The sequence below is a fragment of the Taudactylus pleione genome, unplaced genomic scaffold (assembly GCF_031769625.1).
Source record: "Taudactylus pleione unplaced genomic scaffold, aTauple2 ptg000959l, whole genome shotgun sequence".
In the NCBI taxonomy this organism is placed as follows: Eukaryota; Metazoa; Chordata; class Amphibia; order Anura; family Myobatrachidae; genus Taudactylus; species Taudactylus pleione.
In genome coordinates, this window is record NW_028285360.1 from 578,898 (window position 1) to 597,216 (window position 18,319).

The 18,319-nt window shown below is 41.7% G+C and overlaps 1 protein-coding gene across 4 annotated transcripts in view; it reads left to right on the plus strand.

The window, feature by feature from the left end:
- Positions 1–630: 630 nt before the first annotated feature.
- The window catches only part of LOC148473160 (arf-GAP with SH3 domain, ANK repeat and PH domain-containing protein 3-like), a 76,837-nt gene continuing 59,148 nt past the window's right edge, over positions 631–18,319 (plus strand). For all 4 annotated transcript variants that reach the window (XR_015872990.1, XM_088459952.1, XM_088459953.1 and 1 more), the window contains exons 1-11: positions 631–1,373; positions 2,173–2,245; positions 3,154–3,299; positions 4,360–4,434; positions 4,531–4,580; positions 5,340–5,436; positions 5,546–5,631; positions 5,846–5,921; positions 6,062–6,148; positions 6,346–6,449; positions 11,573–11,642. Coding sequence is in view for 3 of the 4 variants with exons in the window: in XM_088459952.1 (XP_088316078.1) it covers positions 1,221–1,373; positions 2,173–2,245; positions 3,154–3,299; positions 4,360–4,434; positions 4,531–4,580; positions 5,340–5,436; positions 5,546–5,631; positions 5,846–5,921; positions 6,062–6,148; positions 6,346–6,449; positions 11,573–11,642 (1,017 nt within the window). In the remaining variant the exon portion in view is untranslated. The remainder of the gene's footprint in view (positions 1,374–2,172; positions 2,246–3,153; positions 3,300–4,359; positions 4,435–4,530; positions 4,581–5,339; positions 5,437–5,545; positions 5,632–5,845; positions 5,922–6,061; positions 6,149–6,345; positions 6,450–11,572; positions 11,643–18,319) is intronic.

Sequence of the window (18,319 nt, forward strand, 5' to 3'; positions counted from 1 at the left end):
AATCTGTACAAATTAGGCGGATCGGCCAAAACATCGTCTAATGTGTACCCAGCTTAACACCATCTGAAGGTCTTGTTAAAGGGCTGGCTGCCAGTAAGCAGAAAATGTCTCTGATCTTTCCTGCTTTCTGGATTAGTATATTTAAAGAATACTTAATTCTGCCCTTAAACATGCATATTTTAAGGGAAGAATAAATAACCCAAAAGTTATGATTTGCCAGAATGAGCTAAAAGTTGGGCTAATCAGCTAAAGGACACATTAGAATGCCCTCCCCTGTCCCTCCAAATACCCAGATCGCATAGCAAGATAAAGTACTATAAAGGCTTTTTATTCTTCCTTACGACTTCCCAGCAAGACTAGAGGCACAGTGCACTGCAGCACTATGTACATACCGACCTTCAAAAGATCTAATATGGACGTCCTATCCTGCAGATGCACTAAGAACTACCCGCCCTTATGCTATTCAGATCAATATGTGTCACCGTGTCACCTTACAGGGGTAAATAGCACACACACACATATTTCTACAGGAGAGATTTATAGAGAACATGCTCAGACTCTGCTCTCTAGTCTACACACCGACAGGTCATGTGACTGGGATAGGCTGGGGGCAGGGGGGGAGGGAGAGGGAGGAGTCCCCCTCTGCTCCTGGATAGTGAATCTGGGAGTCAGTCGGATGGGTGCGCAACTAATCCGGATTTAGGGGAGAAGTTTACTAATCAGGTTCAAAGAGAAATCGTAACGGAGATCCAGAAAGGAGACTCGAGATCAGCAAAATCAGATTCACAACGTAGAGTTATTATTGATTTATTTGTGCAATGATCTAATGCAAACTTCTAGGAATATTCAAGATAAAAACATTATAAAGGAATTTGAGCAACAAATGATTTATTGTATTGGGGATTAAAGAGAAAGAACAGAACGAAGCCACGTTCTTAGCCTTTTTTTATCCTGAGTTAGAAATGTAAACGGAGACAATTTAAATCGAAATCTGGATCTGGAATTTTGATATTACTGGGTAAATAGGTGTCAGGTAAACTGGAGTTGAATGAAAGATTAATTTGATGGTCTGTTCCAGGAATTGCACAGTCCCATCGGATAAACAGAAATCCACAGACTCTTCATCAAGATCACCAGACCAGATTATAGTTGTTCTCAGAGAAAAAGGAATTCACTAATGTTCGGCGTTACACAAACAGTTGCATTCTTTTATTAAAGTGATGAAGAAGGACCTGGGGGGTAGTAACATCATGCCAGATTCAACACCTCTTTCCCTGTATCAGGGAGTCAGTTCTGACCCCTTACATGGACCAGTGTCCAGCTTTATCAGCAGAGTACAGAAGTGCAGACAAGGAGTGAATGTCCTGGAAGAAGTAAGTGCATTGTGGAAACAAATATACATGATTTGTGTTTACTATTTATTTACCGTATATGTGTGTTTCATGCTAACTACAGTATTGATTTCACCTTTTATTTTTTTCAGCAACAATGTATTTACAGAGCTTGTAAAGGAATTTAGAAGCTATCAGTTTTTATTTATATTAGTAGGTGATATGCTTCCTACCACTAGTTATACACTGCATTGTTTTATACTGTTTGTTTAGATTCTGATTCCCATATTTGAGTGCCATTATGTCATACCTTGTGGGAAAGTGTGTTTTGGTTAGAATTGAGGGGGGAGGAGTAAGAGTTGTAGGTAAGATGCTGTATATGAAAGAGTGGATTTTATTTCCGCATTCCAATAACTGTAAAGTACTGTACATCTCTCTCATTACCCCGCTTCTACCTCCTCTGCCAACCACACTAACAAGTTTCAGATTGATCTGCCACTGACTGTCTTGCTTGGCCACAAATATTTGTGGCTATATTACAAAAGGAACTTGTTTGCTTGCAGTTGGTCTGTGCACCAGTGTTTTCCATGCATGGGCAGTGTATTTATTTAAAAATGGCATGGGGCAGCTTTTATAGACTGACGGGATGTCATGTCTCATTGGTCTTTTGACTTTTAGTTACAAAATGATGCTTTTTGGCATTATTATTCTGCTTTTGTACTTTGTTTTCATTATAGTATCTTGCCCTGTTCTACATTGATTTATTATTTTCTTTATTATACATTGCATTTATTCCCTCCCACCCTCACATAATTTTCCTATGTTTAAATTATCTTCCAAGAGTTTAGAAACTGACCTACAGGTTCTGAGCAGGATCCGGAAGAGTATACGATCCATCTATGCATCAGGGCTCTGTGAGTATAAGGGAAACACATGGATACCTATAAAAAAGGGATAAGAAGGGATGTGACAGTTGATGCACCTTTGTCACATTAATCATTTGGTCTTCAAGGACCACTAGTAGTGCAAATATTTAGTCTATTACGATTTTAGCATAGCTAAATGTATTTGAGGTTCAGATATATTCCGCAAATCTTAATTTTAAGCTATGTCAAGTATTTGGGGCTTATTACATGTGTTGCCATGTTTTGGCTTGTATGTGTATTCCATAGAACATAGAAACATAGAAATTGATGACAGATAAGAACCATTTGACCCATCTACTCTGCCCATTTAGGGTTTGCTTATTAGCTATAGGGGTTAGGGGTTTGGTTAGGGTCAGTGGTTAAGGTAGGTTGTTAAGGGTTAGGGTTGTTTGGGTATTAGTGTTAGGGTATTTAATGTTAGGGTTAGTGTCAGGGAGTTATGGTATTAGGGTTAGGGGTTTGTTAAAGTCGTGGGATAAGGTTGTTTGGGTATTAGTAATTGGATATTAGAGTTAGGGGTTAGTGTTATGGAGTTACGGTATTAGGGTCGGGGGTTAAGGTTGTTTGGGTATTAGTGTTTGGGTATTAGACTTAGGGGTTAGTGTTAGAGAGTTAGGGTATTAGGGTTAGGGTTTTTTCAGGCTCGAGGGTTAGAGATGGGAGGGGGTAAGGGTATGTGGACAGATACTCAAAGCCAGGTCACCGAGGTCCAGCTAGGGAGAGTATCTAGGATACGACTTCGTAATAGCCACAATATCCAGATCATCTCTTGTCACTATTGCAATTAGTTCTGTAATGTTATGTGCTAAGCTCCTAGCATTTGCACACATAGCTTGAAAAGCAAGTCACTCTCTTGAAGAAAATATGAAGCATATGTCATATTTTGTTTCACCAAGCTTTTGTGGATGCCCAAGAGAACTATGTGGAAGCTCTGCAGTCTCTGGGCTCTAACCAGCTCTCCTCCAACAACCATGAACTGACCACTGGCTTCTTGAACTTGTCTGTCCTCTCAAGGGAGTTGGGTGCACTCTTCAGCAACATGGTGAGTGTGTGTGTTTTGGCACTGTGACACAACTCCCATTAATTCTCACTCTATAGATTTCTTTGCTAAAGTTTTCCTTTTGTTCGCCACCCCTCCGACTCGCTGACTGTATGTAACACCACTGTTCTGACAGCATATTTTCCTCTTCATATGGCTTCAATTAAAGAGAAACATACATTGAACTTATCAGAATGTTTGGATAAATGTTATTGGATTCTAGAGAAAAGGAAAGTGTTACAAGAATGTATGAAAAGGAAAGTGTTACATGAATGCACAAAAAGGACAGTTTTAAAGAATAAATGAAAAGAATAGAAGGACAGTGTAACAAACTAAGCAGAGAAGTCATAGCCCACAATGGAAATCCTTACAGGAGATGGGAGTAGACCTTTGTAAAACTCTATCTTGTCCCTTGGTCACCAGGGGAGAGCACCACCCTTCACCAGATATGTGGTTGTCATGATAATGCCCCTATGCACTTCATTCCACCAGCAAGTTCAAATGCAAAGCTCGAGATGTGGGACAACTTTGTCGAGCCAAAAGCACTTAACATCTGTTACATGAGTGAGCAGACACAGTGTAGCTCCAGAATGTTGAGTGGAAAGTAAGTGCAGGTGCAGTTAACAAGATATATATTAGGGCAGCACAGACGGTGTAATGGTTAGCATTACTGCCTCACAGCACTGAGGTTGTCGGTTCATTTCCCACTACAGCCCTAACTGTGGAGTTTGTATATTCTCCCTGTGCTTGCGTGGGTTTCCTCTTGGTACACCGGTTTACTCCCACACTCCAAAAATATACTGGTAGGTCTATTGGCTCCCAACAAAATTAACCCTAGTGTGTATGTGTGTGTGCATGTGATAGGGAATATAGATTGTAAGCTCCACTGGGGCAGGGACTGAGGTGGATGGACAAATATTCTCTCTGTGAAGCGCTGCAGAATATGTGTGCACTATATAAATAACTGGTAATAAATAGATAAATTGCTGAATAAGGAAATGATCTTCATTTTTTCTTTTTATCGTAGAGTTCTTTTTTTACCTCTGATATTCTTTTCATTTAGATACATAACCTTAATAGCATCCTTTCTTTTCCTCTGGAGACATTACTACGTGGGGACATTAAAGATGGGCGGTTGGTGAGTTAGGGCCTTTTTGCTTTTCCATTTTTTAATCTGTCAAATTGTAGTTGACTATCCCCTAACTGCCTAATACTTATTTGTATGTTTGTGCAGGAACTGAGGAAACAGGCAGACAGGAGCTGGAAGGAATGCGAGATAAGAGTGTAAGATTGCTGGCTATTTAGTGGGAACATTGTGTGGTGGGTGCAAGCAGGAAAAAAGCAATTCTGTAGGGTAGATGTGGCGTAGCTGGGGACTGCTGTATTATGCTGTATGACAATGCATTATATTTGATGGAATTGTTTATCTTTTGATAACAAGTGTTACTTCAATATCACCTTTTTTTGGATGGAGTAGTATTTGAGACCTCTAAATGTTAATTTCATTGTATGATGATTCCATCAGAACATAGCAATGGTTGTGGAGGTAGAATGCACTGTAAAGAAAATCAAAAAGACAAAACAAACACACCTGGATGTAGTGTGCTAGCCAAGGCATGTGACTGCAGATTGCTTTGCCTGAGATCTAAATGCAGAGGGAAGCTTTGAGATGTATAGGTGTCATGTTCAGCGGTCTGGTGATTGTATATGCCCTCTTAAAGGTACAATACATTGTGAGATTTGGATATAAAATACAATATAGAAGCTCTGTTTGTAGTAAACAGTGTAAGCATCTAGAATGAGTTCCATGTTTATAGTGCGGTACTAGTTTTGAGGGTGAGACGTACAATACAGCAGTCCTGGAGACAGAGCTTTGTATAAACGCTACACAATATAACTTTTGCTTTCATGTTGCTTAGTTCTTTACCCCCACTTACATAAATAACCAAACACCACTTGTGTGTTGGTATAAAATGACTGCATGGATGTGATAGGAATGATGTTGTCTGAGTGAGCTCTGCAGGTTGTACTCCCTCCCTGCAGGACAAAGAGAGCTCGCACAGCAGGAGCTCGCACAGAATCCGAGAGCACTGAGGACACTGAAAGGGAGAGGAAACTGTTTCAGCTTCATTTGTGTGAGGTGAGTAATGCAGAAAAAGACCAGACAGCAATGGATACAAATGCAGCAATCCTCCCGTGAACCTCTGTGTAGATTCACATTAGTCCCTTTTATTATGTATTCTCACCAGTACCTTCTGAAATTAGGAGAGCTGCAAGTAAAACAAGGTCCTGATTTCTTAGAGTGCCTTATAAAAGCGTTTCATGCTCAGCACAAGTAAGTACTTTACATCTTTCACTATATAGGCCCTTGTATCTATCATACATTCCATCCTGGTTACCTCTTCTTTGTGTCTCTTGTATCCCCACCTGCACACTAGTGGTGTTGTATGGACACTGAGTTACCTCTTCACATAAGCACTGTGAATACTATCTCATTTACTTATCCTCCGGTGCACCTGTGTGACACCATCCTAACCCTTGTGTCTTAGTTTTTTTCAGGATGGATTAAAAGCTACACAGAGTCTCCTTCCTTTCATTGAGAAGTTATCCTCTTCCCTAAATAGCGTAAGTGTCACTGTCACCCCCCTCTATTGCACTACCTCAATCTCGACTTCACTCTCTTATGCTTTACAGTGATACTTGTTACCTGTGGGAGATGTCACTACATCATGATGTGTTCACTTTTTTTTGTCATTGGTTTTAAGATGCATCAGACCCAAGATGATGAGCTCAAACAACTTTCAGAATTTAGGGAGAACCTGCAAAGGCAACTACAGATAGAAACTAAAGAGGTGAGAGAGCTAAGTGCCACTCCTATGATTATGACCGGATGGCTCATAAAGACCAGCCCCTCCACTCAAAAAAACCCATAAAAATAAATATATAAATTAAAAGTGTAATTTTATGGCTGTCCATTTGCAGCCATGTTAGCAAAAATACCTGACACTGTTTTGCTGCGCTGAGTTCCATATTTAACTTGTTGTCTCAGGATGGACTGAACAGAAAGGATTCCGGATATAGTTTACACCAACATCAAGGAGATAAACAGCATGGAACAGAGAAATCTGGCTTTCTATATAAGAAGAGTGAAGGGTGTGAATCATAATTGCCCTCTCTATAATACTTTCATATAAACTTCCCTTATAACTATTACTGTGCAATCTAATTAATCTATATTGCATCTATTTATAGCTATATATAACTGTTCCTTATAATTTCCTTTACTCCTCCAAATAACTTCTCCCTACAACTTCTCATATCTCTATATTGCAGCTACCTGTAAATCTTCCAATGTCTCTATATAACTATTACCTATTACCTCCCCTATTTTTCTATATTTGGCCCTATAACTCTCTATTTAACTGTTCCTCTTGATTCTCCTTATCTCACTGTATAAATATAAATACCTCTTGGAGCGCCTCATATTGCTCTATGAAACAGCTTTACGGGACTTCTGCAATCTCTCTTGATAACTGTTTTAATCTCGCCATAAAAATGTTTCATGGGACTCTTCTTATCATATTATAAATCTGTTCCATGTACATCTTCCAATCTCTCTATAGTTAGAACTATTTTATCCCTCTTGAGAACTGTTCCACATACTTCTCTTTTAACCCCTATAGAACCTCTTCACGTTTCCTTCCTATACCTCTATAGAACCTCTCCACATATCCCTCCTATTCCTCTATTGAACCTTTTCAAATGTCCCTCCTATATTTCTATAGAACCTCTCCACATATGCTTCATATACATCTATAGAACCTCTCCACATATCCCTCCTGTACCTCTATAGAACCTGTTCAAGTATCCCTCCTTTCCCTCTATAGAGCCTCTCCATGTTTCCCTCCTATACCTCTATAGAACCTCTACAGATATCCCTCCTATCCACCTATAGAAACTCTACACATATCCATCCTATCCGTCTATAGTACCTCTCTACGTACCCCTCCTTTCCCTCTATAGAACCTTTGCACATATCCCTCCTATTTCTTTAACGAACCTCTCCACATACCTTTTCCTATCTCTTTGTAAAGCTAATACATGTACCTCCTCCAGTCTCTTTACAGAACCACTTCAGTTTCCTCCTCCTATCTTACTATAGAAGGGACCAGATTCCTTCTATCACTCATTGGCACACCACATTCCTCCTCCTATCTCTCATTAGCACACCACATTCCTCCTCCTATCTCTCATTAGCACACCACATTCCTCCTCCTATACCTCATTAGCTCACCACATTCCTCCTTCTATCTCTCTATAGAACTGCACCACATTCCTCCTCCTATCACTCTTTGGCACACCAGATTCCTCCTCCTAGCTCTCATTAGCATACCACATTCCTCCTCCTATCTCTCTATATAACTGCGCCACATTCCTTCTTCTATCCCGCATTAGCACATTACATTTCTCCTATCTCTCATTAGCACACCACATTCCTCTTTCTATCTCTCATTAGCACACTACATTCCTCCTCCTATCTCTCATTAGCACACTACATTCCTCCTCCTATCTCTCATTAGCTCACCACATTCCTCCTCCTACCTCTCAGTAGCACAACACATTCCTCCTACTATTTCTCAGTAGCACACCATGATTCTCCTCCTATCACTCATTAGTGCATTACATTTCTCCTCCTATGACTCATTAGCACACCACTTTTCTCCTTCTATCTTTCAGTAGCTCACCACATTCCTCCTCCTTTCTCTCATCCCTCCTCCTATCACTCATTAGGACACCCCATTCCTCCTCCTGTCACTCATTAGCACACCACATTCCTCTTCCTGTCTCTCAGTAGCACACCACATTCCTCCTCCTATCATTCATTAGCACACCACATTCCTCCTCCTATCACTCATTAGCACACCACATTCCTCCTCCTATCATTCATTAGCACACCACATTCCTCCTCCTATCTCTCATTAGCACACCACATTCCTCTCAGTAGCACACTACATTCCTCCTCCTATCTCTCAGTAGCATACCACATTCCTCCTCCTATCACTCATTAGCACACCACATTCCTCCTCCTATCATTCATTAGCACACCACATTCCTCCTCCTATCTCTCATTAGCATACCACATTCCTCTTTCTATCTCTCATTAGCACACTACATTAATGCTCCTATCTCTCATTTGCTCACCACATTCCTCCTCCTACCTCTCAGTAGCACACCATATTCCTCCTACTATTTCTCAGTAGCACATCATGTTTCTCCTCCTATCACTTATTAGTGCATTACATTTCTCCTCCTATGACTCATTAGCACACCATATTTCTCCTTCTATCTTTCATTAGAACACCACATTCCTCCTCCTATCTCTCATTAGCACACCACATTCCTCTTCCTATCTCTCATGAGCACACCACATTCCTCCTCCTATCTCTGATTAGCTCACGACATTCCTCCTCCTGTCTCTCAGCAGCTCACCACATTCCTCCTCCTATCACTCATTAGAACACCACAGTCCTCCTCTTATCTCTCATTAGCATACCACATTCCTCCTATTTTTCAGTAGCACACCATATTTCTCCTCCTATCACTCATTAGTGCATTACATTTCTCCTCCTATGACTCATTAGAACACCACATTCCTCCTCCTATCACCCATTAGCACACCACATTCCTCCTCCTATCTCTGATTTGCACACCACATTCCTCCTCCTATCTCTGATTTGCACACCACATTCCTCCTCCTATCTCTGATTTGCACACCACATTCCTCTTCCTGTCTCTCAGTAGTTCACCACATTCCTCCTCCTATCACCCATTAGCACACCACATTCCTCCTCCTATCTCTGATTTGCACACCACATTCCTCCTCATATCACTCATTAGCACACCACATTCCTCCTCCTATCTCTCAGTAGCATACCACATTCCTCCTCCTATCTCTCAGTAGCTCACCACAGTCCTCCTCCTATCACTCATTAGCACACTACATTCCTCCTCCTATCTCTCAGTAGCACACCACATTCCTCGTCCTATCACTCATTAGCACACCCCATTCCTCCTCCTATCTCTCAGTAGCATACCACATTCCTCCTCCTATCACTCATTAGCAAACCACATTCCTCCTCCTATCACTCATTAGCACACCACATTCCTCCTCCTATCACTCATTAGCACACCACATTCCTCCTCCTATCTCTCAGTAGCACACTACATTCCTCCTCCTATCTCTCAGTAGCACACCACATTCCTCCTCCTATCACTCATTAGCACACCACATTCCTCCTCCTATCACTCATTAGCACACCACATTCCTCCTTCTATCTCTCATTAGCACACCACATTCCTCCTCCTATCACTCATTAGCGCACTACATTCCTCCTCCTATCTCTCATTAGCACACCCCATTCCTCCTCCTATCTCTCAGTAGCACACCACATTCCTCCTCCTATCTCTCAGTAGCACACTACATTCCTCCTCCTATCTCTCAGTAGCATACCACATTCCTCCTCCTATCACTCAGTAGCACACCACATTCCTCCTCCTATCATTCATTAGCACACCACATTCCTCCTCCTATCTCTCATTAGCATACCACATTCCTCTTTCTATCTCTCATTAGCACACTACATTCCTCCTCCTATCTCTCATTTGCTCACCACATTCCTCCTCCTACCTCTCAGTAGCACACCATATTCCTCCTACTATTTCTCAGTAGCACACCATGTTTTTCCTCCTATCACTTATTAGTGCATTACATTTCTCCTCCTATGACTCATTAGCACACCATATTTCTCCTTCTATCTTTCATTAGAACACCACATTCCTCCTCCTATCTCTCATTAGCACACCACATTCCTCTTCCTATCTCTCATGAGCACACCACATTCCTCCTCCTATCTCTGATTTGCACACCACATTCCTCCTCCTATCTCTGATTTGCATACCGCATTCCTCTTCCTGTCTCTCAGTAGCTCACCACAGTCCTCCTCCTATCACTCATTAGCACACTACATTCCTCCTCCTATCTCTCAGTAGCACACCACATTCCTCCTCCTATCACTCATTAGCACACCCCATTCCTCCTCCTATCTCTCAGTAGCATACCACATTCCTCCTCCTATCACTCATTAGCATACCACATTCCTCCTCCTATCACTCATTAGCACCCCACATTCCTCCTCCTATCACTCATTAGCACACCACATTCCTCCTCCTATCTCTCAGTAGCACACTACATTCCTCCTCCTATCACTCATTAGCACACCACATTCCTCCTCCTATCACTCATTAGCGCACTACATTCCTCCTCCTATCTCTCATTAGCACACCCCATTCCTCCTCCTATCTCTCAGTAACACACCCCATTCCTCCTCCTATCTCTCAGTAGCACACTACATTCCTCCTCCTATCTCTCAGTAGCATACCACATTCCTCCTCCTATCACTCAGTAGCACACCACATTCCTCCTCCTATCTCTCAGTAGCATAGCACATTCCTCCTCCTATCACTCATTAGCACACCACATTCCTCCTCCTATCTCTCATTAGCTCACCACATTCCTCCTCCTATCACTCATTAGCACACCCCATTCCTCCTCCTATCTCTCAGTAGCATACCACATTCCTCCTCCTATCTCTCAGTAGCACACTACATTCCTCCTCCTATCTCTCATTAGCATACCACATTCCTCCTCCTATCACTAATTAGCACACCACATTCCTCCTCCTATCTCTCATTGGCACACCATGTTCCTCCTCCTATCACTCATTAGCACACCACATTCCTCCTCCTATCACTCATTAGCTCACCACATTCCTCCTCCTATCTCTCATTAGTACACCCCATTCCTCCTCCTATCTCTCAGTAGCACACCACATTCCTCCTCCTATCACTCATTAGCACACCACATTCCTCCTCCTATCACTCATTAGCACACCACATTCCTCCTCCTATCTCTCATTGGCACACCATGTTCCTCCTCCTATCACTCATTAGCACACCACATTCCTCCTCCTATCTCTCATTAGCACACCACATTCCTCCTCCTATCACTCATTAGCACACCACATTCCTCCTCCTATCTCTCATTGGCACACCATGTTCCTCCTCCTATCACTCATTAGCGCACTACATTTCTCCTCCTGTCTCTCATTGGCATCACTCCACGTTCCTCCTGCTATCACCCTACAGAACCGCTTGATAGAACTCTACTAACAATACAATTTTATGTTTTACTTGATTAGAACTTTTTTTTATTTTAGCATTCGGAAAGTTTGGCAGAAAAGAAAGTGTGGTGTAAAATATGGGTACCTAACTATATCTCACAGTACGGTAAGTGATAGATTTGTGGTTATGGTATTGATTAGTAAGGATTCTACAGTATGTGCATAGCATTGGATGACACTTTGAATGTGTATGTGAACAGTATTGCAGATTTTTATACTACCACATTCATACTATATCGGATTTTTCTGTGTGATCATCTATAGAGTCAATTTCATTACCTGTGAGATGGATGAAAATTGCTTAATGCCATTAAAAACCTCAGATTGCAACTTTTTGATATTCAATTAGAATCTATGTTAAATTAATGTGGGTCTTACTGTGAGAATGCAGATTTCAGTTTGCAGCTCCGGACTAAGTGAAAAGTAGGGAAAAACCCTTATTTTAATGTAAAAATGTCGGGGCGCAGTGCGGTACCTTAGGGACACCCCTCCTAGTGTATAATATTTTTTTGTATAGAAAAATATGGCCAATAAAGACATGTCATATTTCAAGTGATTTTCACTAAAAGCAGAAAAGTGGGTAAAATGATGTGGGACACGTATGTTGAGGTGTTGTATTGATGTGAAAGGAGTTTTTGAACTTGCAGATGGGAGTTGCAAGTGATTTTTCAACTTACAAACTTGTATATACACACTTAAATACTATAGAGACCAGTGACAGCTTCTACCTATTGTGTTGAGGGGAACTGGTGCTGTCCACAGCCCACCCAAGCAGCACTGTGAGTGAAGTATTATTGGGAGAAAAAAATGAGACTTGTACATGCGCACAAGCCCCTAGCTTCTAGGGACTGCATCATCTACAGTCCCTAAACACATTACAACTGCAGAACTTACACCTGCAACCCCCCTATCACCCTCCGATTTCTATGGACTGCATTGGCTACAACCCCGAGTAGCATATTAAAGCTGGCAGAAAGGCAGCGTGTGATTAGCAGATAGTGCTTCCAAAGGAAATCCACTAATTAATGGGGGCTCACTGGTGGCGGCGGATATTTACTGGGGGACCCCTAAGTATAATCCGGTACTAGGCAAGAGTAGAAAGCAAGATAGCATATAATATATACAATATATATATATATATATATATATGATACTGATATGAAACGTGTAGCTCTAAGCTTTTTTGTTGTTGCAGATAATTTGTAAATATTGCAGTAATAGAACATTTGATCTTCATCCGTACATTGAGCTGGCTTGGGCTCCATGTGTCTCTCTTTTCCCAGGACATTCCCAGTTTTCATAATTTGATATCTATATGGCAGAATATTTTATTTCTGAACTTCAGACTCCTGCATTATCTGTATACATAATAGTATACTGTATATACAGTACCTAAGACATAGTGAGTTTTGAGACAAACACATCCATTGGTGTAAAACTGTCACGTTTCTCGTGAACAAGGAGTTTAGCACTATGGGCCGAATTCAATTAGCCACGAAAAGTGCTGTTTGAAGAAAAGTTTTCGTCCATCTGCACTTTTCGCCTATTTTCAAAGTATATTCGTATTCAATTCCCTGGAGTTTTCGCCTAGGCGAAAACTTTATAGGCAAAAACGGGCGAAAAAGTTTCTCTAGCAAAAAGGCAGGAGATGAGAAGTGCAAAATCCATATTTTTGGGTACAAATGTGGGGACTTGGTTCAGAACCCTTTGGTTCCCCCCCCTAATGACTAATTAGTCCAAAAAAATATCTTAATTCTCCCCAAAAAATACATTTTGGGGGAGAAAATTTAGAAAGTGTAGGAAAATGGGGCCTGGTATTTTGTGGGGCTATATGGATGAGACAGGTGTTTTTGAGCTGCAGCAAGTGTATTTTTGAGATTTTTTAAATCTTCATTTTAGAGACATCAAAATATGCTAGTACCCATTTTCATGTACCCCAAATTTAACAGCCCTCTGCAACAAAATAAGTTCACTAAATACTTTTAATAGGATTCCCAGGGTCACTGAAGCTTTTTATGGGGTACAGACTAATTTCACCCCAAAATATGTCCTTTTCGCGTATTTTCGCTTTGTAAAACATTCGCCTATCTGCTTTTTTGCCTGTTTTACAATTGAATGGGGCAAAAAGCAGGGACGCGTTTGGAGTAAACATTGCGTCAAAACAGGCGAAGGAGGCAAATTCAATCCGCTTTTTGCCTGACGACACTTTTCGCGGCTAATTGAAATCGGCCCTATAATTTTTTCAGTGTTGTGGGTTCTAGTTTGCTGGGACCATGGTTACTTTTAGTACATTGCCTTATTTTTTCCTTTTACCTCTATGGCAAATAGTTTTTATGGATAAGCCACCTTGAATCTTTCTGTGAAGCATATTGCCTTGACCACTAGCTGTATAGCTGTCTAGTGGCACCATCTGTGAGACTCAAAGGCTGATTTATGGGCTGCAAGGCAGAGGAAGGTCTGTGAGAAGGAAGAAACTACAGAGGGAGTGATGACCTGGCTAGAGGCCAGCTGAGCAGGAGTTTATATGAGAGGTGAGTGAGGCTAAGTTACAAAGTTGAGAATAAGAGGTATATTTACTAAAGGTCGATTTTGATCGATTTAAAATCGATAAATATATTGATAAATAATTGATTAACATCGATGTTGTGTTTCTGGGGTTAAATCACACATTTGCTAATACTTAAAAAATGAAATAAAAAATTGTCTGTTAGTTAATGTGTGAATTAGCTCCAGAAACACAACATCATTGTTGAATGATTTTTGTAGAATTTAAATCGATTAAAATCGAACTTTAGTAAATATACCACTAAAGTCACATATTCACTACATGATTCGCTCCATGAGTGATATCGTGTAATGTGCCCCCAGCAGTGGTGTACTCAATGCCCTTAATGACATTAAGCACGCTCACTGAACGAAATATCGGTAAGTGACGTCACCCTCCCTCATCCCTGTACTTGCAGAACCTGACAATATCGTCAGGTTGCCCTGCAAGTATGGGCGATGAGTGACGTTGTCAACGACCAACGGGAGCGCGCATCACTGTTTGTTGACGACATATCCATTGGACGATATAATGAACGATATTGTTATCGGACAATCGTTCATTATATCTAGTAGTGGATACGCGGCATTAGACTTGCGATATGGAAAGCAGATTGTGGAAGAAGATGTGAAGATGAGCAGTAAGCTGGGTTTAAGAGGTAAATTCAGGTGGTGGATATGATATAAAATGGGACTTAAGGGGATGAACCAAAATAATTCTAAATTAGGCTGGAGGGTAAAAAAATAACATATAAGGAAATAGACATTATCATAATTAGCTTGGATTAAAATGAGAGATAAATGTTCTTACTATTGGAAATATTATATTCAGAAAACACAGAGCTTGCCCAAACTAACATTTATCTGATTTATATGTACCTGCCCATCCTTTCTTTAAACTTTTTTTTTATATTTGAAACACTCTTCAAGTGTGTTTTTGATAAATCCACCTGATTCAAACAGAGAGAAATATAAATTATCACCTATGGGGCCCCCACTACGTAGAAATATCTGCAGATATAGATCACAGCCATATAATCTGACCTCTTCTCAATTATTTTAACTTTGCAACAAAAATACCTCTGTTTGAAATAAATATTTGAATATATATTCATTGTTATTTCATGTACCTATCAACATGAAAGTCTCCACCTCTCCACAATCTATGTCACCCTTTCTCACCTTTTTCTGTCCCCTTTGTTAATCTCTCTTTCTCTTTCAGCCATGGGGGCACTGGATAAACATGGGGTATGCTGGTACTGGAGGAGTCTGAGCACTAAAATGTTAACTTTTAGGACGGCTTAGGCGACACCTCCCCTATACCCCACCTCTTGCCCAGGGCATGCAGTTTCTTATTTTTAGTACCCTAGGTGCTGGCTGGGTTTTTTCAGTTGCGTACTCAGCTGTACTATTTCTCTATTATTTTTGTATTTTATTTCTTTCTATTGGGATGGCAGTGGAGCTGTTGCTTAGCAACGCTCCCACCCACCGTCCACTACAATCGCCGACTCTGGCAGGCAGATCGCTCTTAGCATGGACAGCTGCCCTTCCCTGAGCAAGACATGGATCATGATGCTGCGGCATCAACCGGAGCCGTCGGGGAACAGGTAAGAGGCTTCTCGCGGACAAATGTGCAGCGGCAAAGATGCCCCCGCTGTGTTGGTGCCACTGCAGGGGGGGAGCCCAGTAAGAGCCTGCTCTCTCACTAGAACACCAGGGACATGTTTTAACGGTGCTCCATTACTAAATGTAAAATGGTGGTTAGCCCTAATGGTTGGGCGGTTGAGTTTTTTTCACATTCCCTCCTTCCCAACCTTTTGGTTCACTCCCTTACAGGTAGCCATCCAAGGGTCCTGTCCTCTCTCCTCCCATTAGGATGCTGAGTGGCCATTTTACAGTGACAATGATGCATTTGGAGAGAGTGCTAGGTCTCCCCTCCGATACCTTGCCCTGTAAGTGCAGTTTTTCTCTTGTTATTTGTATGCCTGATTTTTGTTGATTAGGGTACATTCAGATGTGTGCATTACTTTATTGTGTTCACTTTTGAAACTGCTATTCATTCGCATTGCATATTTTTACTGTATTATAATATTTACTGTGTATAGATCTGTTATCCTGTCAGTGTTCTCCATGCGTTAGTTAAAACTATAGTTATTTTACACTACTTTTGATTGTTGCTACACTGCACAGCCTCCATCACTGGTCTCTTCTGTGTCCTCTGTGGTTTATAACTTTCACAATTACATTAAGTGTGCCATGTCTGCTAACTCCTCCAAGACTGTCCCAGAGAAGGGTTGCTTCTGCCCAAAAGTCTCTGTTTGTGCAAAAAAATTACTAAAAAAGAGTATTACTGCTCTGGACCAGTACAGGATCTGTGCCTCCTGATTCTTTGCGGCACACCACTCGAGATTGCAGGGAGTGATCTTTATGCCAGACCAACGTGAGCCTCCACCCTGTCCCAGGCCATGTTAGAACTGGTCAAGCAATTAACTTTGTCCAGATCCATCTGCTGCGGGTCCTTCTAATTTTTAGCTTCAGCATTCTGTTGAGCCTTCCTGGGTACAAGGTTTGTGTTACTCAGTTCAGGGCCTAGTTCAAGTTTCCCAGTATGTGCAACAAAAGCTAGAACCTACAACATCTAAACATTATCTGCCATGCCCAATTCATTCAGGTACGAATTGGACTCTGAAGTTTCCTGACTGGTCGGGTACGAATTGGACTGACTGGTTTTCAGCAAGACTCAGATTTAAAGATTTTGTCTCTTCAGGAAAAGGATCACACCAGCACGGTAAATGTGGAGGCTTTGACAGCCGCAGTATAATCCACACTGCTCATCAAAGATTCCAAAGACACTCCTTCTCAGGATCCATCTTTGTCTAAACGTAAAAAGAAGAAGGCTTTGACTTTTATATCGTCTGCACTATTGGAAAATCTTCTAGCTGAATTTTGGACGCTTCCGAATAAGTGCTTCCAGATTTCCAAGCGTATTCTTACTTTTTATCTGATGATCTTCTTCTTGCAGCAATATCAACAGACATACTGCAGGAATACCTGAGCCTGACGATTCAAATTCTTCAGTCCTAGGAGAGGATCCTCAATTTGCACAAGTCCAGCCTTGTGCCATCACGGCATCTAGTACACTTTGGGGCTCTCTTGGACACTCAAGTGCAGAGGGTCAAGATTATCTCCCTTCAGACCTTGATTCAGTCTGTGCTCCAGTAGCGACGGGTGTCCTTACACATCTGCAGGAGGTTTCTTGGCAAAATAGTCTTAACTTTTGATATGGTTGAGTTTGCACAATTCCATCCCACCCCATCCAGTTGGGACTTCTGGCCAACTGTAACAGAGATCACGTGCAGATTAAGTCCTCATTTCTTATTTTGTCACTGGTAACTCATCCCTCTATGGTGGCTTCACACCTCTCACTTGGACAAGGGTCATCTATTCCTTATTCTGGAATGGACTCTTCTTATGAGGCATGCCAGCCTTTGGGGTTGGGGTGCATTCATTCTAAAAATTATTTTTCAGGGCTGCTGGACAACCCAGGAATACTGGCTCCCCATCATCTCTGCACCATTTATAGAACTTTGTGTCAGGCATGAGCCTTTCTCCAGGTTGTCCGGTAAAGGTCAGATCAGACAACACCATGGCTGTCGCCTGCATCAATCATCAAGGCGGCACAAGAAAGTCTCCTAGCCATGCACAAGGTGTGCAGGATTCTTCAATGGGTGGGGCGATCTTTCGACTTTGTCAGACGTCAACATTCTGGGGTTAGACAACTGGGAGGCTGGCTACCTAAGCCTTTAGGATATGCCCAGGATCCAGGGGCTTTTCTGGTGGAGTGCATTGACAGTTCCTTGTGCCTTCCCTCTTCTCTATCTTTTTCTTATGATTTCCTTTCTGCCAAAGGTTATCTGCAAGCTAAAGCAAGTCGGAGGAACAGCCACCCTGGTGGCACCAGATTGGCCACGCACGGCATGGTATGCTAAACTCTGGATCATGTCGATGGCACCCCCTTGGCGTCTGCCTCTGCATTCGGATCTTCTCTCCCAGGGGCCATTTCAACACCAGGATCTTTCTCAACTAGCTATGTTGAGGTAGCTGTTAAGACAGCCCCCCTGTCTGGATGATGTGGTCCAGACCATGCTGTGTGCCAGGAAGCTGGTTTCAGCTTAGGTGTATCATATAGTGATGAAGGCCTACTTCTCTTGGTGTGCTCTTCAAAAACAGAGTCTGGAG